This window comes from Phalacrocorax carbo, chromosome 3 (assembly GCF_963921805.1).
Source record: "Phalacrocorax carbo chromosome 3, bPhaCar2.1, whole genome shotgun sequence".
Taxonomy (NCBI): domain Eukaryota; kingdom Metazoa; phylum Chordata; class Aves; order Suliformes; family Phalacrocoracidae; genus Phalacrocorax; species Phalacrocorax carbo.
Window position 1 is genome coordinate 31,006,626 of NC_087515.1, and position 21,299 is coordinate 31,027,924.

Here is a 21,299-nt window from a genome sequence, read left to right on the forward strand (position 1 = left end):
CTGAGCTCATGTTTCTCTGTAATCAGCACAAGATCCTCTACTGAACTTCTTTGCCCTTTAGATGTATTTTTTGTCTGCTTCTTGCAGCAGCTGGAGTGACTGCTGGTAGCTGTCTTTATAGTACTAAATATCATCCTTGATTTTTATTTGTGGGTGTTTTGGCTTCCCCCCCCGCCCCGGATTGAAATTGGTAAAAGATTTTTCTGCAGCTTTTTGTTCCATGCTTGTTTTGTAGCCTGATGGGTCATCGGTTTCACCCATACAGTTCTTGATCTTTTCTTTATTTCCATTCTCTCTTCCTCACATAATTTGATTTCTCTAAGCAGTTTCTGTCTCCCTTAATAAAACTTACAAACCAGCAATATGATTATTTTAATGATACAATAAGATCCTTCTGTGATAAAGAAAATTCAGGAAGCTTGCAGTGAAGTCTAGATCTAATGCGATTGTAGCAATTTTGAAAAGGAAAAAAAGCTAGCCTCTTGAGTTTATACAGGACTGACAACTACAGGATTCAGGCAGTCAACGGGAGTGACAGGTGAGTATGGCTTTCTTCTGTTGAGCATTTAATGCTCAAAAAGCTAGTGGAAACTGATGAATGACTGTCTGCAGCTTGCAAAGCGTTCTGTGTGGTGCTTGCAGTGTTTGACGTGACCAAAACCAGGGTGCAGGCTGCTCCAGGGGAGAGTGTCGCCCACCCCTGAACTTGGAAGGCTGAGCAGAGTGATAACAGCCCTTTCAGTCTCCTGTTTGTTTTGTTGTGTCAGTTGCTGAGCAAGAGGATTCTTCCTGAACAAAACTGATTCCAGATCATCTCTTGATGGGCTTGGTTTGACGTGTAACAGGTGCTGGAGATGCCTGGAAAATGTCTGAACAGGCACTCTGCTGGTATAAAAACAAATGACATTTCCCAGGAGTGTGACGTTCTAGAGGTGCTCAGGGATATGTTGTTTTCCAAGGTGCTAAACCATGGCTATTCAGTGATGCTGAAAATTGTCCCAAAATGATTAATCTTGGAGGAAATACTCATCTTGCAGACAGGGAAAATGAAGAGCATCAGGAGTGCTTGTGCAAGGTCAGTAGACTAGTGGCCCAGAGGAGGAGAATGCTTTTCTACAGCCATGCAGGTTCTTTGGATGGATGACCTGTTCCTGGTAACAGGTGGATGGCTGGCAGCCTGTGGTGAGTTGACCTTGGCTGGCAGCTAAGCCCCATGCAGCCGCTCACTCATTTCCTCCCACAGCAGGATGGAATAGGAAGAGCAAAAATAAGAAAACTTGGGAGTTGAGATGAAGACAGTTTAATAGGTGAAGCAAAGTTCCATGTGCAAGAAAAGCAGCAAGAGGAATTCATTCGCTACTGCCTATCGTCAGGCACGTGTCCAGCCACTTGCTGGGAAGTTGGGCCTGAGCATCGTAGCAGTTACTTGTGAAGAAAAACACCATAGCCCCAGATGTTCCACCACTTCACCTTCCCTTCTCCAAGCTTTTACTGCTGAGCATGATGCTGTATGGTATGGATATCCATCTGATTGGGCTGCGTCCCCTCTCAGCCTCTTCCCCACCCTCAGCCTACTCATGGCAGGGGCAGAGGGTGGTGGGCGGGGAAGCCCTGATGCTGTGCAAACCCTGTCCAGCAACAGCTAAAACATTGGTGTGTTAACGGCACTTGTAGTCACAAATCCAACACACAGCATGATACAGGCTGCTATGAAGAAAATTAACTCCTATCTCAGTCAGACCCAGCACGCAGCATTGTTTGTGTTCAAATAACATGTGCCTAGACCACAGCCGTTCATATGGGCGAGTGTGCAGAAGAGGCCTGGAAAACAAATGTGAGGGGCATTTCAGGAAATGAGTGGTGTGGCTCTGAACTCTCCTGTCTAGTACTTGCTCTCTGAACCCTAGAGCATTAGTATGGTTTGTAAGATGAGGAAAGGTGAAGTTTTCCATGCTACTTTTTTGTTGTGTGAGCTGTGTGTGCTCCAAATGCCACAGTGAATGAAGTTCAAGTTGGTAAAGGGGAAGAAGGTAATATGTTCCTGACATTTGGGGTCAGAGTGATCCCTAGCACTGGTGTTAGTGGCTGGAGTTAGAGCCATGAGGAATTTAGCCCATTATTTAATTCCCTGATGTCATAGTTCTTCTGATAATAACTTGATAAGAGCAAAGGAATAGTGTGAGCAACTGAGACTTCTGAAAAGTCACAGTTTTTTCCAAGCCCTAGACATTCAAGGAAAGGGCCAAGTTTTGGCATTGTTTTGATGCGAAATAAAACTTCAAATTGTCACCTATTTTTTGTTGATAGAAGGCTACATATACAGCTGACTTCATCTCTGCAGGCTTGATTGCTAAGAAGCAGCAGATGCCCAAGATGCACACGATCCTGCACAGCCCCAAGAGTATTATCTGCACTCCTGCTACCACATTTAGAGCAGGACTGTGTATGCCCTGAGATGTTTCCAGGTCGTTACTGAACATTTGAAGTAGGAATGCTGCATTGCATCTTCATGTATTGCCCTGTGCTAAATACCCTGCTGTGCACTGTGAGTAAACTGTGAAGGTGCTTGAGGCCTTTATAATTCAGATCTTTAAACCTTAGGGAGCTGTTTAACAGTGAACTTGTTTATGCCTGGCTTTAGTTTATTCAAAACCATTGTTGACTGATGATTGAAGTTCATTTTCGTACAAGTTGGACAGAGTGGAGCAGTGAGCAAATTCTAAGAGGAGCTATTGTAACAGAAGCTCTTTTTCTAGCATAGTCTACAATATGGTTTAGTTCAGATGCTCAACTGTGTGCGGCCATGAGAGGAGAGGCGCGACACACCCTTGTTTGGAGTCCGATCTTGCCTACACTGATGTAGGACACAAGCAGCTTTAGAGTGTGGTAGAACTTCTCCAGCTTTATTCCGGAAGGCAGGGTAGAACCTGGTTCCCAGTCTTTCATTTGCCTTTGAAGTGGGTTGTGTCTTAATGATAAAGAGAGATTAGAAACTTCAGATATGTTTTATTTTAGGTACAGGCAGTACGTCTCAGGAGTGAACATAGTTCCTTTAGGAGACGCAACATATTTAGTTTGGAACCAATCGCTGCCAGCCCAGTTCAACCTAGCTCTGATAATGACCAAGCTGATTTCTGATGGGGAGCATTGCTCTGGAGGTGGTGACAGTGGGATCAAGGCCAACAGAAGTGCTCTGTGAGTGGTATTCATTCTAGAAAATGACATTTTGTGGATGAGATATGTCTTCATTGGCTTCCTGTCTGACTCTTGGTACTTCTTGCTCCAAGTTACTGTCTTGCCTGTGGGATCTGTTTGGAGATGACTGTGTATCAGTGTTTGAAAAGATATGCTCTGTTAGAAAAATCTGTTTGCTTCTTTCCTGTGGAGTCTAGGGATATTTTTCTCATTTTGTTCAGGTAATAAAATCGCAGGATTTCTGGTGCAAAAGACGTGCTCGGTGGTCATGTGTGACTTGGCACTATTGAAGGGTCTGCACAAGTTAGCTAGCAACAGCAGACTTCCTTAGGCTTAAATTCGGTGTTTCAGTGCCGTGTCTCCACAGGAAAACTTGCAGAAAATACGGAAAAATTACCATACACACCCCCCACACCCCCCCCAATTATTTCAGTTTCTTCTTTAAGTCTTATAATGTGGAAATCATGGCATCCTGTGAAAGTTATTTTTTTTCCTGAATATAGATTTCTGTATTACGCTATATTCTCTTAAACATTTATATGCAATGGAGAACAAAAGGTTGTCTGACAGTTAAATGGCATGGGAGTGGCCCTGGAAGCAGTTGTCACAGAGACCTTGTGATGCCACTGATGCCTCGTGTGCCCTGTGCTTCACTGTATGCTGGATTCTTTGATCCAGTGCATGTAGTCCGCAAGATTGCAAGATGGAGCTATTCCTGAAGCAGACATACTGTGCAAGTTTGAAATTTTATTGGTAGAAGTGTGGGGTTGTAATTACCTGATGGGAGAGAGTAAAAACTCACTGTGCAAGATGAGGTTCAACTTGTTTGTGCCCAGGCTTCCTCACTTGAGACTACAAAACATGTGCGCGCATTTCCTCCTACATACATGCACAAAATGCCATGTGCTGGTCAGCTGTGCTTCCTTCATTCTACTCTGTCCCCTGGTTGATGTACCTGGGAAGTTGTCCTGTAGTGCCTCAAGGGGGGTTTGGGGTGCTTGGAAAACATGCACACCCAGTACTGCTAGCAGTGTGGGAGTAAGGCATGGCGGGATGCACCATTGCTGAGGAGACGTGAAGAATCACCAGCTATTCCAGTTGCCCATGTCATTTATTATCCAGAAAAACAAATATTTTGAACTTGGGAAAGCAGTGAGACCTTTGGGAGTATGGATTACTGCACAATTGGATCTGTGTCTCATTTAATCTTCGGTGGCTTTGGTCAGGTTAGTGGAGGCAGATAACGCTTCTTTTGTAGTCCAGCTTAATCTGTGGCTGTGAGACAACGCCCTAGAATTTACTGCTTGCAGGGGCGATAGCGCACGTGGAGTGCTGGTGTTTGGTCTCATGGTCTTAGTGTTGCTGTGTGGACTTACTCCCCAGCACGACTCCTTGGAATAGCAGGTTACAACACTGCTTGAATAAGGTGGGCCTTGGGGAAAACATGTTTCTGTTTGTCATAGTCAACGAGCATGTGGAAGTCAAAGACAGCTAATGAGCACAAATAAACCTGAATGCTTAGACAGTAAGGTCACTGAGCCTTAAACTCTACTGGTAGTGGCTTCATCTAACTACAGTTTTGCTTTCCCCTACTGCAGTGGCATAGTGGGGGGTGAGGGGTTTCTGTTCTTTCCTGAGGGTTGTACTTTGAGAACTGTGTGTGAGATTTTTTTTCCTTTCCTTCTTCTAAACTCCACGATGTGAGTCTACAGCAGGACCCCAGCCAGAGCACAGAGTGCTTCAGTAGCACTTTTTGATGTGCTGTATAAAAGCTGGGCATCCCAGACTGGCCTAGCCCATGACACCTGGCTGGCATGCTGGGCTGGGCTGAAGAGAAAAGTTCAGGAGAAAACTGTTGCATGTCAAACTTGAAGATTACTCCATTGTAAAAGCCAGGATGCTCTAATCAAGCTGTTTTGCAGCTGTATATTTGACCATGTCGCTTAAGGTTATTTACAAAAATGCCTCTGTATGTGGATTACATTTTTTCGTTCTGACCTGGGTCTCTTTCTTCTTGCTTTAAAGGACTAGCTGTTGGTCTTGGTATTGGGGCATTGGCAGAGGTTGCAAAGAAGAGCCTTAGACCTGAAGAACGCAATGGTAAGCCCTTTCTACATCCTCATTCTGTTTCTCTCTCTTTTTTTTTTTCCCCTCTTTTTTTTTTTCCCCCAGGCACAGTTTACCTGCGTTTGCAAGACTTTATTCTTTTGAGAGCTGGGACAGTGAGGCAGTCAAAATAACAGGGGGATGTGTGTAGTTCTTTTCTCTATAACATAATACGTCGCCACCTCCAGACTCTGCTCCCATCCAAGTATACTACAGCCTCACTACGTAGAGGTATATGCGAGAGAATGAGTATATGTCAGCACAATTCGTACAGCTTACTTTCCCACAGCCACCCTGGGTTTGAATACTATCCTTGTGCCTGTTCTCAGATTGTCTTGGCCTAACATTTTGTTTTTTTAAACTGTTCAGTGAAACTATGTAGTTCTATCAGTACAGAAACTGTAGATGAGCCTGTATGTCTGAAAACTTTGTTAGTGGTTGCATTCTGTTTGAAATTTGAGGATGTTCTGTAACTTGTACATGTTAAATAGCAATTATCTACTTCCAGTATCTATATTTTGCCACCTTCTAAAGGATTCTCATAATAAGTCAAAAGGCTGTGCTGTGCAAATTGACCTGGTCCTGTTTTCTTCCCAGCTTGTTTGAAGTTGGAGGTAAAATATTCCTAAGTTATACATGGCCATGTCACGGTGGCTTTCTTCTAAGCTTATGTGTTGGTAGAATATGGTAGTAATAAGTGGCTGTGCCTGGGTGAATGTTTTGGGGCATAAAAGTACTTGTAGCTAGAAGTAAAAATGAAGTAAAATCATTCCTGGTTCAGAAGCATTGCTTTGAGATAATGACAACTGCTAAGTCCTTGTAATTTTACTCTGTGGCCAGCAGTATTCTACTACAAGGCTAGTTTGTGTCTTCCCCCAGTCTTCTCTGGGGGTGTGGAAGGACGGAGACTGAAATAATGTGAACCTCTATTCCAGGAGGTATGGGAGTGGCTGAAGATTTGAAGAAATTTGGAGCATGGGAGAACCCTAAAAAGCCCAACCAACCAACCCCCAACCAAAAAAATAGCACCCCAGCAGATGAAGCATCCCCTGTGGTGGGGAGACAGGGGTTGTGTGCCACCCAGGACACTACTTGTTACACTTGCATCTTTGTATTCTCTCTACAACTCAGTAATGCAGAACATCCCAGCAGCCAAAAAGGATCCTTGGCAAAAGAGTAGTTGTTTCTCTCCATGAGCTGAGGTGCTTGAGGATGGGTGGGTTTCTTTGCTTTGATTTAAAAGCATGCATTCAGGCAAACATGCCCCATCCTATAGAGAATCCTTGAAGGCTTTTGCATTCAGTGCTTGTAATGTTTGACAGGTTGTTCATAACCGTTGGAAGCTGATGATTTGCTTTGCTTTTAACAGAGGAGGAATTGCACAACTGTTGGTATTTATCTGCTTGCCAGATTATTTTGTACTTAGGCACACCCCAAAGCGAAAACATGAGCTTGCAGAGCTATGAAATGTGAGGGAATAACATAAGCTTTGTTTCTCTTCTGTACAGCATGAACAAGGATTATTTTTCTTTAGAAAATGTGTTGCCACAGACACTTCTTCCTTGCAATAAAGCAATTGCACCTTTAGACTTTTTTCTTCTTGATAAGGAAACTATTATTTTCCTCATGTAACTATAACTTGGTGCCAGAAGCCTGCTCTACAGTTTGAGTCATGCTTTGGGAAGAGTAATTTTCTTGAACAAACCTTTATTAAAGAATAAGGCAATGAGAACTGCTGACTTCGATGCTAGGCAAGGGAGTTAGAAAATGACCTGCCCTTTATTTTCAGCTGTCTGCTTTTGTTCTTGCTTTCCCTCTTGCTGTTGTGTCTGCTTAGATAATAGCTTGGAGCAGTGGTGATGCTGTAAAGGAGAAGGGTAGTGGAACTGAGACTGGGCCAAGAACAGCAAGTATTGAGGTGAGGCAGATGTAAAAGACCCTTTCAGCCTTCATACTGTCTTGGAGCTTCTCATACAGGAGAGAAATGTGTCTCTGGGCACAGGAAAGTCTCCAGGTGACTCAGCTACAGCCCCTAGCTAGTGTCCTTGGATGTGTTTGCCAGGGGATTTTACAGTGGTGGGTAAGGCTCCATGGATGAGAACTCCCTCCATGGGTTCTGCTCCCACAGAAATGCATGGCAGAGGACACGTACACGATTTTGAGTCCAAGATCCTGTTTTCTTAATGTTCTTCTGGCAGTACCAGCCTTAGCTGTTCTTGGGGGAATCTCTCGACGTAGGTACCTCTACATTTCTTTAAAAATACCTCTGCACCCCTCTCATGATTTGAGCTTGAGGCATTTGTGTACAAGTTTTCTGGCTGCCAGCACCATAAGCTTGGGCTAAGGCTTCTCTCTGAGAATGACATATCGTCCTGTTCTCTGGAAGCTGGTAGGGGATGTCTTTTTCTCTCCCCACTGCTGCAATATTAATAGTAACTTCTTGGCACTTCAGACTTAAACAAGTGGGATGTGTATATGCCCAAAGGCATGCCTAGCAATTTCACACTCTCGCTGGCATCCAGGAGTGACGAGAAAGAGCTTTTCTTGGTTACCCTCCTCTTGTCCAGTCAGTACAAATGAAAGTGTCTTCACACATTTAAATTGACCTAGAAACACTGGCCCTTCAGTCACAAAACCGCAAGCCAGGGACTCCTGAGCCTACAGGTGATCCTAGTAGCATGGCTTGTACTTCTTTCCATTGCTGTTATCAAATGGAGGGACCACAAATGCCTACTCTCCTGTACGTTCTCTAGCAACTGTGCTAGTGCTGATCTGTCTTTTCCTGCTCAATTTCCCTATCGCTGTTTAGTAGCCACAGGGCCCTTCTCTCTTTGCTTCGGATTGTCTCCGTTTCCATAAACAATTTACTTCTTAAGGGATTGTCCTGGAATAAGTCTGATGCAAGAGTTTGAATTTCTCCCTTCTCCATCCAAGCCTGATGTCTTGGATGTAAATTCCTTCCACTTCCAAATTCCTGTGAGTAGGTACAGTTTTGGGTGGTGTGGGGTTTTTTTTGTTTGGTTTGGTTTTTTGTTTGTTTTTGTTTTTTTTTGTTAAGGGCTTGAGCGCCTAATGCTATCCTCTAAGTTCTTTAATAAGTTGTTTGGCTCATCTTTTTTTTTAAGAGGATGGCTGTACTTGATTGTGAGTGGGAATTTTCTTAGTAGGCTGATGTAGCTAATTAAAAATAACCTCAGTCACTGGTGACCTTGATGGCAGTCTCAGTATTTAGAGCGTGTGTCTAAAGTGCAAGGCTGACACAGAGTGGGAATGGGAGGGTAGAATAAATTTCCAGGAATAAAAATGAAAGAGCGCCCAGATAAATAGCTGCCATTACTAGTACAGAGACTCTGGGTTCAAGGTCAACTTTGTAACTTATTAATGACCTGTACCAGGCTGTTCTACTAGGCACTGTGCAAATGCCAGGTTGGGGCAGAGCCCCGAAGGGCTGGCAGCTGGCCTACGTTTGAATGTACAGTTGTTTTCTTATGAAAAGGAATAATGCAGTCTCCTTGAGTTCTCAGTCATAAGTGCTTAGGCTATGTTCTTGACTCTTCCATTGCCCTGAAGTTCGTGTGGCAGATGGTCCTAAAAACAAATACATGCAAAGTCCAGTGGTTATGTCTCCATTTGACAGTAGCAAAGGAGGTGGAAAAGCAGTGATACAGCTGTGAGATGCACACAGATTTGGAAGGGTACGTGCCGATTGTGGATTTGGAAAGGGCTCCTGAGGGCATCTGTTGTGGAAGAGCTGACAGGCTCCAGGCACCATGGCTGCAGGATCCTTCATTTCTGAAGTCTCCTTGTTGCCATAGCTTGTTTAGATGTGACTTTTTTGCCTTTTTTTCTTTCCCTGATGAAGTAGGTAAAAAAATCCCAACTTTGTGATCTTAAGATGGGGAGGAAATTGTTTCTAGCATCCAGAGGTACCTGCAGTCTTTCAGAAAAACATTAACTTACTGAAAATTGGCATATTTTTTCATGAACTTGTGCTGGGTTTTATCCCTACTTCCTTTCCACCTAGCCTTGGAAGCCTATGTCCATTTTTTCCTGTGTTGTTGTGGTTTTTTTTCTTCTTCCCTCTTCACTTGCCATTTATATAATGCTGCTTTTGACTCTTGCTTTCAAGTCACCTTCTTGTGTATGCCCACTTTTAGCAAAGTACATAAACAAGCAACATCTGATCATGTGCTGCTGGGCTGCCTGGTGATCAGATAGTGCCTCTGTGGGCTTGACTTCAATGAGAAGCACACCAGGAGAAGAGGATTGTGAGTGCCTGTGTTTGACTCTTTCTCTGATAAGACTCTTTTAAAGTTGTCAGGGTCCATTGACCTCTGGAGGTGACTTTAGTCATTAACTAACTTTATCTTGCTGCAGACACAAAGGAGGATATTTGTATGTGCAGGTGGTGTGAAGGAAGGTAAGGGTTTGACTCGGTAGTTTCCCTAGTTCCTGTGCGTCTGTATGTCAGAGCTCATACAAGGGTTCATTTGCTTCATCATTGCTGGCTGACTGGTGCCCTGATGTGACAGTTGAGAGCTGGAGCTCTGTTAGGTGGCTCCAAGCACTCCACTCTCCAGAGCCAGCTTGTCAAGTGGGCAAAGCCACATCCTTCTGCCCTGGGCAGTTCGACTTATTCAGCCTCTCACACTCCATACACTCAAAGTCCGGAGCAGAATGTGCTCTGAGGATTGCTGTATGTGATGCAAACGGTGACTTCTGGGCCCTTCCTGCTTTTCTGCATCTTGCTCTCAAGAGGGTAGTTGTCCTGTGTACTCCCTCCTGATGTTTTTATTCCTCTCTCCTTTTCATGTACACTGTTTACTTGGGACAGGGATTTGGACAGATAGATGATGTCCCACATGCAGTGCCATCTTGCTGTTCTTCCACAAAACAGGTAAAGGAAAGGAAGGGCTGAAGGACGGGGAAAGTGGGTGGTTTGCATCCTCTGTGCATTGCCAGTGGAGAGTTCAGTGGCATCACTTCTCTAAGAGAAAGGTTTGTAAGCAAGCCAGCTGCTTGCTGGGGCTGATGGGTGTCTGTCACATCAGTAACATGCTTAGCACCTCAAGAAGGTTGTACCAAGCTCTGTGATCCACCAGAGTTTAGACAGCAGCTACTTCAGTCTGACTCTTCTTACCCCTGTCCCCTGCCTAGTCTGAGCTCCTGCTGTACACCTTCCTCAGAGCTAGCTGGAGATGGAGAGGATCAGGTAGTGCCTACAGCAGCAACAGACACACCACTCATTTCTGTCTGCCTAAGATATTCAGGGCTGCTGCAGCTGCCATGCCTTTTTGGGCCCTGCTTGTTGTATATGTGGGTTTCAGCTGTTCTGTCCTTTGTACCTGTTCCTCTGAAGTGTTGGAAGGAAAAAAAGATGTAGCTCCAAGATCAGCGTACCAGCTGTGGGACCTGCATCCTGGCTGTAAGACCTGACCTTACTCCTGCTTGGCTCTCCATCAGCAGGAGCTGAGCTGCAGTCCCAAGAGAAGTGGTTGGCGGGTGCCTGCCTGCCCCTTCTGTCCCTGCTCCTACTGGGCATCGCCTAGAGGAGGAGTTTTGCATTGCTTCTCCCAAAGGGACCACAAAATTGAGTCAGGGTGTCCTCCCTCCTCCCCCTCCACTTTTTTTTTTTTAAATAAAGGGAGAGGGAAGAAGTGCTTCTTATGCCACATATAAACCACGTTGCATACTTGGGCCTGTGAATGCACAATGTGAATGCACTGGTATGTGAATGGCTGCAATGATTACTTAGTGAGCCTGTCAGACATCAGGCTTTACCCTTTCTCAGGTATGACAATGTTTGTATTGAGTATGTCTATTTGGGCCTTGTTCTGTGCAAGCTGATGCTTGCCTGACTGCTGATGGGAGTAAGGACAGAAGTGTTTGGCCTCTTCCCTGCACAGCCTCTATGCGCAGTCAGAACAAGTGACTAAGTACATTGAGAGGTTCTGTCTAAAAGCAATATCTTTCTCACTAGCAAGCTGCCCATAAAAATGTGGCGAGGAATGCCATGCACATGTGAGGATGTAAAAGGGAAAAAGGTTGGCAATGTTGACAACAGGAATTAATCTCCCTTCCAGGACAATTGTCCAAGAAGAGCTTTGTATCGCAGATGAGAGCTCCTGCTGGACTTCTCCTGTGAGGACTATCTCCAGCCTCCTGGGATTTGACTAGCTTGATTAACCCCATCACAGATTTACAATATGCTGCTTTTTCAAAGTGCTACATGCAGCCATGGGTTTTGGGGGTTACGGTGTTGGGAGGGTTTGTTTTGCTCGTGCATCAGGAGACAGTATATTTCAGTTCGATTAGAAAAGAATGTTATTGTGGTCTTAGTGATGTGAAAGTTTCATCTGCTTTCTACAGATGCCTAGTGCACTCTCTGGATGTGCAATCGCACAGCAATATGTGTTTGTGTATGAATCTGTGTTTTGGGCAAGAATTACTGGGTATGAGAAAGGATGTTTGGTGCTGGTATAAATCCCTCCTCACCCCTACTGCTTTTCTGAGGCTATGCCTGTGCTGCAGCCTATGGCATGGGACTTGGGGCACATTTGAATAGTGTTTTAGGGTGAGCTAGCTGGCACAGCAAGTTCAAACACCAACGTCTGCTCAGGATCCTGGACAGTTTGCATAGCCTCCACGGATGTCAGTGCTGCTGTGACTTGCTGCTGTTGGCCCTCACGCCGGCAATGTCAAAGTCAGTACAAGACACATCTGTCCAAGTGCAGTCCATGCCCCTGGGTTGCAACGATGGCACTGGGTGTAGTCCTAGTTTGATTTCTCTGGGGAAGGGCAAATCTGCTGAATATGGACCAGTGCAATGGATTGAGCTCACTGAGGTAAGTGTGCTCTTCATCCATACACTTTCTCTCCTCAGGAAAGAAAGCAGTGATGGATTCCAGCCCGTTCCTGTCAGAGGCCAATGCAGAAAGAATCGTGAGAACCTTGTGCAAGGTCCGGGGAGCAGCACTGAAGCTGGGACAAATGTTAAGCATTCAGGGTAAGTGGTAGCATAGGTCCTCAGCTATCCTCTAGCAGTGCTGCCAGGTGGGTAACTGATTTCTTGTGAGCTGTGTGCAGTCAGTGTCAAGTGAATGTGGAGAGACTAGCCAAGTGGCTTTCTCATGTAAAAGAAGTGAAGGAGATATGTTTGATTCAGTTCCATCTAATCCCAGTATGAAATAACTAGACGTGTGCACTATATACCACCACGTTCCCAGTGCCCCTTTGTGTCAGGTATGCAAGTGAAACTGGTTGAAAATAAATTAATGCTTTCTGTGAATTTTAATGCCTGTGTTAAAAGCAATTGTTGAGAAGCAGAGCTATAGCGCACTCTGTACACAGGTGCTAGAAAGGAGGCAGACGATTACAAGAACATGATCCTGTTCTTTGTTCACCGAAAGTGGTCAAGGTTATATCCACAACCCTCTCCTGTTACAGCATGTTTATGGTTTACGTGCTTTGTTGGCATTGAAGCTTTGCTGGAAAGGCCAGTACAGCTGATAAGATTATCAGGTATAAAACACTTGTTTTCATCTTGAGGAGACTTCAAACTCATACTTAATCTATTGGGCTCTGAAGTCAGTGATCACAGGTGAAGGCATGAGTGACATCAGTGTCTGCACTGAACTGTTAGGTTGCTCCTGGAAAATAGCAGGTGTGCTGAATTCAAACCTTATCTGGACCTGTCCACTTTGCCTTCCTGCCCAACTTGATAGGAAAGGAAAGAACCAGCCAAAAATAGCTGTTACACTTGTCTGGAAATACTTTTCAAGATGTCACTGAAACTGAGTCAGTGTCTGAGTGTTCGAAGTACTCTGCTTGCTTAGCTTGTCCTTCTACTTGAATTTTCATAGGCGTTGACTGATGAGGCTGGATCTAGTTTTATTGAATAACTTGGGCTATCCAATAAAGCAAGATCAACTCCCTGTTCCAGAGAGTCCTGATTGTGGCATTTCATTGTTCTTCATTTGCTAATCACTCATTTTAGGTGCGTGCCAAGCTGATGGCAACATTAAAAAAGCTAGGTGGGAGGCAGCAGCTGCTATGTCAAAGGCTGCCACCCATATGCTGTTCTCTCACCCTCTAGAAACTGCCAGGTGCCAATGACTGCTGGTCCACAGCAGAGATCCAGGAGGAACTCTTGTGTTCCTTGCCTTCCCTGGCCAGTGCCTCTGGTATGTGGGATGAGTGAGTGAGGTCTAGAAATCAGCTCTGAAGTTAACTTGTCTACCATAGGTGGGGATTAATTTAAGATTCTTAAGACACATGGGTACATGGGTTGTACCTGATGTGTGCCCAGAGCCTGGTCATAGCTGCCCTGGGCTTGCATGTGAGTGAAGAGGGAATAGCTGTGAAAAGCCAGCTCTGAGGAGCAGAAATGCCCTGGGTTTTTGTCACTTGCCTGCTGTCTCCTAATGTTACCGAGCTCTGGCAGAAATGTCAAACACTTGCCAATTAACTTCACTTGGGTGTCAAGAGCATACAGGCCTTTAGCAACTGGAGTAGTGCTGCCCAGCCTCATTTGACTCTTGTGATGAGTGTGTGAAGTGCTGCAATGCCTGGGGAGAACATAGTCCCCTGGTAACCTTGCTGAGGGACAGCCATGGTGAAATAGGTTAGACACTTCCAACAGTGTGGAGCATCCGGTTCTTAGGCTGTTTGGGCAGGAGCACTTCACGCAGTTCCTACCACTATGTGGGCTTCTCTGGGGTCTGGTGAATTTGAATTGGCTTATTCTATTAATTGGGGTGTGTGCTAATTGAGCGCAGGGGCTCTGTGTTGCCTTAACCAGGTGCAGCTGAACACCTGTGCGCTAAACCACCCAGAAGTTAAAGTAGTGTCCTTAGAAACCACGATGTCTGCTTCTGGGAATCAGTGGATTTGTTAGGTACCCACATCTCTGCAGGTTGTGCACAGAAAGGATGCTAAGGGCCCAAAATCGTCCTGTGTTCTGGTGTGTGTGCGCTCTGGAAGATGTTGGAAAGGCAGCTGCATTTACCAGTTCAGTGTCCTGCCTTGACTCTTGCTTAGTGTTTCATTCTGGTAAGGCCTCATCAGTTTACCACAAAGACGTATAACCTTGTTAATCAGCATGTTGTAAGCCTTGTTCTGTGAGTTGCTTCCACAGCGTGACTGATTTTCAGTGTTGCTGCTGAGTTTCTGTACAGTCAATCTGGACTTGCCGGTTTCTTGGCTATTTAGCATTGCGCTAATGAACAAAGTAGTGGTGGTCATGCAACCCCAGGTAAGAATACCCTCTCAGACTAAAGGTTGAAATACTTTGTGAGTTTTTTGGATGTTGGCAATAAGCAAAATAATAGAAGTTGATCCTAAATTGCCTATGGGAGATCCTGATACCTTGACACAAATGGCTTCTAGGAGCAGGAGTCACTTTCAGTGAGGTCCATTCTCTTTCTTCACAGTCATCCTGGGAGGTGCAGGTTATCAGGTTACAGCATGATGGCTAATACTTTTGCATACCCCTGAGAGTGGTTTTATGGTGTTCAGAGGCTTGGCAGTGATACACCATCAATGATAGTGCAGAAGTTTCTTTCAGTGTTTGGAATGCGCATGCAGATGCAATGTTTAGCCTTCTTGCAGGGTTATAACGTCACAATGGGAGTTTTACTCACTGTTCCTGCAAAGCCTGTTAATCTCGGACTTGCAGGTACGGAATGGGAGCGCCTTTTGATTCTACAGTGGGGTTTTGTTAGTACTTCTAAATGCTGCTCATGGCTTCAGTGGGAATTTCTAAACAACACTGAGTGTTAATGTCATGTCTCTGTATTTTTCTCGCCATTCCTTTCCACCTCTCTTCCCAGGACAGTGTTCTCCAGGTAGATGTTTGTTTCTTGTTTCCTGGGGTAGACTTGCAGTTGTACGTGCATCTGTAAATGCAGACGAATGATCAATATTTTTTTTTTCATTTTTTTTTTTTTAAATGTGAATGTCACAAGCACATGTGCAGGTTGAGTTCTCAAGATTAAGGCTAGTAGCCTGGACTTTTCTCCAGCGTTGGGAAAGCAGCAGATAAATCTAATTCCTCCATAAGCTTTTATGAAATGAAAAGTTTGCCAGAACTGGTGGATTTTTTCTGGGCTGTTGTAGAAGCCTTTGCTCAAAGGAGAGGACTAAGCTTTCAAGATGCCCCTACCCCTTCTTTTTCTAATGAGTGTAAATATTTGCTTGCTAAATCCTTGTGACTCTTAAAATAACTTACTTTTGGCTCATCTGTGTTTTCTTCTGCCCACTTGTAGTTGCTTTGCATTTGAGTAGTTGTTTACAGTAGCAGATGCTGAATCTTGACTCCTCCAAGAGTTCAGCACTTACGTAAGTGGTGTTTTACCATTGCACAGCTTTCTAGAGAAGCTGCTGCCCCTTTGAATGAATTGGAGTAAGCCACCCTATGACCCTGGGAGTGTTGGGACGAATCTCCAGAGGTTCCTTCTGTGACCTGTGTTTCTGTGACAGAGTGGACTCTCTTAGACCTGAATGCATTACTTTGCTCAGCGAGAAGGCAGGCTGGTGGATGACAGAAGCTTGTGCAGAGCACGCTGCCCTTGGGGTTGTGCAACCTACCATCACACCAAAAGCCTCTGTGCTGTGCAGAGCTGCCCACTGCTCTCGGCAGTGCTGCTGGACAAAGCCAGGGAGCAGTATGACACCTGATGCTTAATAAAAAGTTTCTCAGCATGTTTTCTAGTGTACTTCTGTCCTTCCCTTGGTAATTGGAAGGGGGTGCACAAAAACTTTCTCCTGCTGCAGCAGGAGGATAGCTTGGGAGATGTTTGGGTAATATGCAGTGTTTTTTGCATGACTGAAAAGGAAGTAGTAGCTTTTCCCCTTTATTTTGCTACTTGTGCACAGGACTTGTTTGGCTCATTTGTGAAGGTGTGATGCCTCAGGAGATGCGTATCAGGTACTACTTCTGGGTATGGAGAGTTTCTGAACTAGAATTCTTTCCAAAGCCTTCACTGGGGTGTACTTGGGGGCAGGATAACCTGGCTTGTCTGAATGCTGGTGCATGTTTCTCTGTGTGATGAAGAAGAACCAGAGAATGCAGTACCTGTACTGACTGCCATGTGCTTTTCCTTGGCAGATGATGCCTTCATCAACCCTCATCTCCAGAGGATTTTTGAGCGTGTACGTCAGAGTGCTGACTTCATGCCGATAAAGCAGATGATGGTGAGAAATATTCTTTCCTAACTATCAGGGGAGGAGGGACAATAACAGAATAAATGTCACCTGTGACATACCCTGGTAGGGGAGGTGGATGGGGATTTTTACAAGTATTCTTTCAATAAATGTTGCATATTTTCAGTTTTGGGTAGCATCTGGTTCCTTATCTCTTATGTGCTTTTCTCTCCAAAACATTGAAGCTCAACTCTAGACAGAGGGAAAAATGTTGGGCGTGTTTATATACCAAGACTATGCTGAAGGGACAGCACTGAATGTTGCATGCAGATATGATTATAGGGTCTTGTTGAATGTAGCCTCCTCTCCGTTTTCTCTCTCTTGTCTTTCTCATGGATGTTAAGCCAGTGTCTAAAAGTGCTGACACCCCATTTTAGAAACAGACTTGCAAGCCTTAGTCTGATGGAAAATTAACAGCAACTGTGTCCTTACTTTTTTTGGTTAAACCTAATCCACCATCAAGAGCATCCAGAATGAAGCAAACTAAGTTTGCTTTCTCCTATGTACATGGTCTCTCTTTGTTTCTACTTCCCTCTGTAAATTAAGATGTGAAGGGTGATGCAAAAGGAATTGCCAGCACTACTTATCTTCTGAAAGATGCTGAGCAGAGCCAGAACTTAAGTATGGCAGTCTGGCAATGTAGCAAAAAAGCTGTTAAAGCAGGGTGTGATGTTTAATTGTCAATACTGCCTTAAAGAGAGTCACTCTTGCATGCCTGGATTGCTTCTGTTCAGGTTGGCAGCATGATGAAAGAGTAGGAATACCCAACTACTTGCGCATTTTCTAGAAGATAACAAGCGGCATCAAAAAGGGGACTTTTGTATTGCTAAGGCAGCAGTGTTTGTGCTCAAGATCTCTGACTTTTAGGCCAGAGGAACAGAGCCTCACACAGATCTGATCAGTGTCTGTTTAGTGCTGGGGAGGCACTGCAGGCTGGACCACTCCTCACGATTGTCTGCAATTACGAGGAAGGGAGGACAATCTAGAAAGCAGGGTAGAGTTATTCAGAACTACTATAGGCTGCGTGAGTCACCTTAGAGGAGCATGATTTCCAATAGCAGTAATCTTAAATCTTTGCTTCTCATGCCCTGAAGCCTTCTTTTTATTTGTAGAAAACTCTGAACAATGATCTTGGCCCCAACTGGAGGGATAAACTGGAGTCCTTTGAAGAACGCCCCTTTGCTGCTGCTTCAATTGGTCAGGTTCATCTGGCACGCTTGAAAAACGGGAAAGAAGTTGCCATGAAAATCCAGGTAGGCTTTACAGACCAGCCTTGTCTCTTGTCTGTGCCCCGTAGCAGGGCAGGGGAGCTGCATAAGTGTCTTTACTGCTAGACAAATAAGAAACATTTTAATGCAAGTGAAGATTTGGGTCCAGCAATGTCTTACCTAGTGCAAGCAGAAGGGAGGGACAGAAAAGGTTCTGCAGGTTGAGCCAGTCTCTGACTCCAGATGAGTGGGAGATGTTTCTTAGGTATATTGCTGCAGCGTGGGGATAATGGTGGTGAGGGACTGCTTGTACTTTTAGGGCTGTGTGCGGAGGTCCTACCTGTTCCACAGGTCAGTCCCCTCTCTGCGATGTGCACATGCCCCTTTGTGGCCACAGCCCAGAGGCTAAAGAATTTTTAAGTGATAAGCAGGCACTGACTGTTGAGCAGTGACAGTCCTGGAAATGCAGGAGGATATTCACCAACTCACACTAAAGCTGTCAGCAACTTCAAACAGGTATTTCTAACAGAATTGAGATCCCTTGCTGACTGAGCAGGGTCGAAGATAAAGCTGGTAATCTTGTTGGTGTTTTTGTAAAGTAGGGAGGCTTTACAAACGGTATGGATGGGTACTGGTGTCATCTTCTCAAGCTGTTTGTGTCCAAAGTACTCTCTACACTTTGGCCAAGGTGAAAGCAATGGGAAGTTAGCCCTGCGGCATCAGCACACTTTCTGCTCCACAGCAGTGTAGGCTGGTCCCCTTCTTGACGGACAAGGTGAGAAAGAACAGAAGGTGGCACCTTTGCCACGACTGGGCTGGGGCCTCACCGCTTGCCCTGCTGCTGTGGATGAAACACTGTGGGGCTGTCAGTGGCAAGTCCTTTCTGCTGTGGTAGGGAAATGACCGACTGCCATGTCTCTTGTGAGATTTGTGTGTCCGAGAACCTTTCATGTGTTGGAAGAGTCCCTGTCAAAGGACCCAAACAGGACTGTCTCTCCATCTCACATTTTAAGATGCTCGGCTTTAAATAAGCTTTCAGAGGAGGGTGTGTGGCTCAGGTATGCCCTGGTTCATTGCCAGGCTGTAGGTGGCTGTGTTGCGGGGGTCAGTGGATGTTGAGCTGGAAGATGTTCTTATATTACTCTGTACAACTGGGTCATCTAGTCTCAGCACTGCCCTCTCCCATTCTGTCCTGCAGTACCCTGGAGTTGCCCAGAGCATCAACAGTGATGTTAACAACCTGATGACTGTCCTGAGCATGAGCAATATTCTCCCTGAAGGTAAAAAGACAGAGACCCTTGGCAGGCCCTGTATTCCTGCTGGCACATGTTGAGCTCTGCCAAATGGTTTCAAGAAGTGCATTGTATACTTGTCTCCATAGATTGGAGGGAGGAAACAGCCTCAAGGAAACAGTGAAAAGGACTTAAGAATTGATATGTCTGCCCAGGAGCAGATCTTCTGCAGAAGGCAGGAGAGGTAGTGGATGAGGGCAGTGGGTGCAGGGCCAGTTTGGGGAGGCATGTTCCGCTCCCCTCTCCTGCTGCAGAGCTGCCACTCCCTTTGCTAGGCATGTGCCTGCTCCAGTGTCCACTCAGTGGGGTGGGAAGTGCACCTGTGTGGGTTTTTCCTGGCCATGTATGTGCACGCACCTGCCAGAACAACGTGTACTTGTCTCTGTGTGCTCTTTATAGTGAAAGACCTGCAGGGACTCTTGGCAAAGTATAAAGTGTCTGGCTATACTCACCTTTGTTGGCTTTCTAGGCATGAAGCGTGGGCAGTGTTCAGGTTAGGTAGTCTTGCTTTGTCCCTGTTATGTTCTGGTACATTTGGCAGAACTTATTCTTCTCCATGCTTCCTGTAGCTCTCCATGCCTGCTATCCTCTGCTCTTCCCAGTCATCTTCTGTTCTTCCCAGTCAGAGTTGTGGAGAGGTGGAGAACTGTCAGGCTTGGAGCTTGCTCAGTGTCCCAGCACATGGATAAGTTCCTTTTTCTCACAGGGAATACAGGACTTTCTACTTTTTTTTTTTCCCAAATATCTGCCTGCAGCAGCTGTAAATCTTAGTGGGACTGTACAAATAGTGCTTTAAAATCAGGCTGGGTGCTGGAAACCTGGGACTGTTTTCTGTGATAGCTGGGCAGGACCCCCTGCAGAGGTTGCTGCAGAAGAAGGCATCTACTGGCCCAAGAAGTAGTTTGGTTTTCCAGCTCCAAGACTGAGTAGACTGGACTTGGCAACTCAGGCCCTGACTACATGCTGTTGCATTTCACTGCCTTAGTCATGCTGACTGCTTCTGCCTAGTACTGCATGTTCCCAGTTGTAGGCAGATACAGGTAGGCAGATACAGTTTGGAGCCTTTTTCTGCTGCTTTTGCCCAGGCTAGTGTTTGGGTGCTTCAACTCTTTGGTGTGTGTCTCTGCCCAGCCATGCCATTACCAGCAACAGGCAGCTTGGGCCGTGGGGTGGGACCTGGGGGAGAACAGAGCCCTGCTGTACAAGAGTGGTGTGGATGTACCTTGCTTTAGCAGCAGCTGTGTAGCCTTGGCCTGGGATTACCTGCAGACCTGTACCTAGCTGGAAATACGTTTTGGCTCTCTGGGGCTTCTTCTACTCTTCAGCTCAGAGTTGGCTGGATAGCAGGTTGCTCCTCAGGTACTGTTCTGGAAAGTTTAGCCTGAGGGGGCTCCTTTTTTCTAAGCCTACTCTCTTCTCTGCTGTTTGACTTTCAGGTTTGTTCCCTGAGCATTTGATTGAAGTCCTTAGTAGAGAGCTGGCCCTGGAGTGTGACTACCAGAGAGAAGCTGCCTGTGCAAGGAAATTCCAGTATGTTCATACCATTGCCTTCAAACCCTCCCGTCTCTGTGTGTGTGAAGTGCAGGAGAGGTTGCTTAACTTCAGGGACAGTGGGGAGATGAATGCCATGCCCTGGGATGTAGCACAGGGGAAGGGTGTGTGTTCGTGGCCTGAGCTGTCCCCTGGAATTACCACCTTGTCTCCATCAGGTGTATTTTCAGTCAGCTGAAATGTGATGGCATATCCTCTGTCCTTCAGTACAAGCCTGTCTGTTTTGCTACATGTAAAGGTACTGCAGTAACTCTGGAGGCCAGGTTGCAGTGCAGTTCTGTGTACTCTTAGATCAGCCTGTTGTAAACTTCTCCCATCCTTTAGCCTAGGAGGTTTTTCAGTTCAGGTCTCTTACAGCAATTAATACCACCAGCACTTCCTGCTCCCTTGGCTTGCTCTAGCAGTGGGGGTCCATATTGTTTTTACATGAAGGCTGGATGAGGGAGAGCTGCTGGAGGCTGGATGCTCCTCCTGTCCTGCAGAACTGCCCCTGTGGCATTGCTCCCCTTGGAAAAGACCTGTTGATTCCATGGTTATAGTCTCGCCCTGGAGCGAAATGGGGTGAGCAAAAGAGCCTAGTGCCCATTGATGTAGCAGCCTGGAGCCCTCCTACTATCACTGCTCTGGCAGGAGATGTGACCTCAGGAGCTGGCAGTAGCTGTAAGTCATTGGCATGGTTTCTGGCGACTTGATCCCTACTGTAACTGCTGAGGAAAATGTCTCTTAGGAGCCTCAGCCAGGGCGT

General features: G+C 45.6%; 1 protein-coding gene across 3 annotated transcripts in view; it reads left to right on the forward strand.

Annotated features, from left to right (window-relative positions):
* The window catches only part of COQ8A (coenzyme Q8A), a 48,147-nt gene that overhangs the window by 20,989 nt on the left and 5,859 nt on the right, over positions 1 to 21,299 (forward strand). For all 3 annotated transcript variants that reach the window (XM_064446393.1, XM_064446394.1, XM_064446395.1), the window contains exons 5-10: positions 5,221 to 5,295; positions 12,185 to 12,307; positions 16,409 to 16,494; positions 17,616 to 17,756; positions 18,910 to 18,991; positions 20,440 to 20,533. In XM_064446393.1, coding sequence (XP_064302463.1) covers positions 5,221 to 5,295; positions 12,185 to 12,307; positions 16,409 to 16,494; positions 17,616 to 17,756; positions 18,910 to 18,991; positions 20,440 to 20,533 — 601 coding nt within the window. The remainder of the gene's footprint in view (positions 1 to 5,220; positions 5,296 to 12,184; positions 12,308 to 16,408; positions 16,495 to 17,615; positions 17,757 to 18,909; positions 18,992 to 20,439; positions 20,534 to 21,299) is intronic.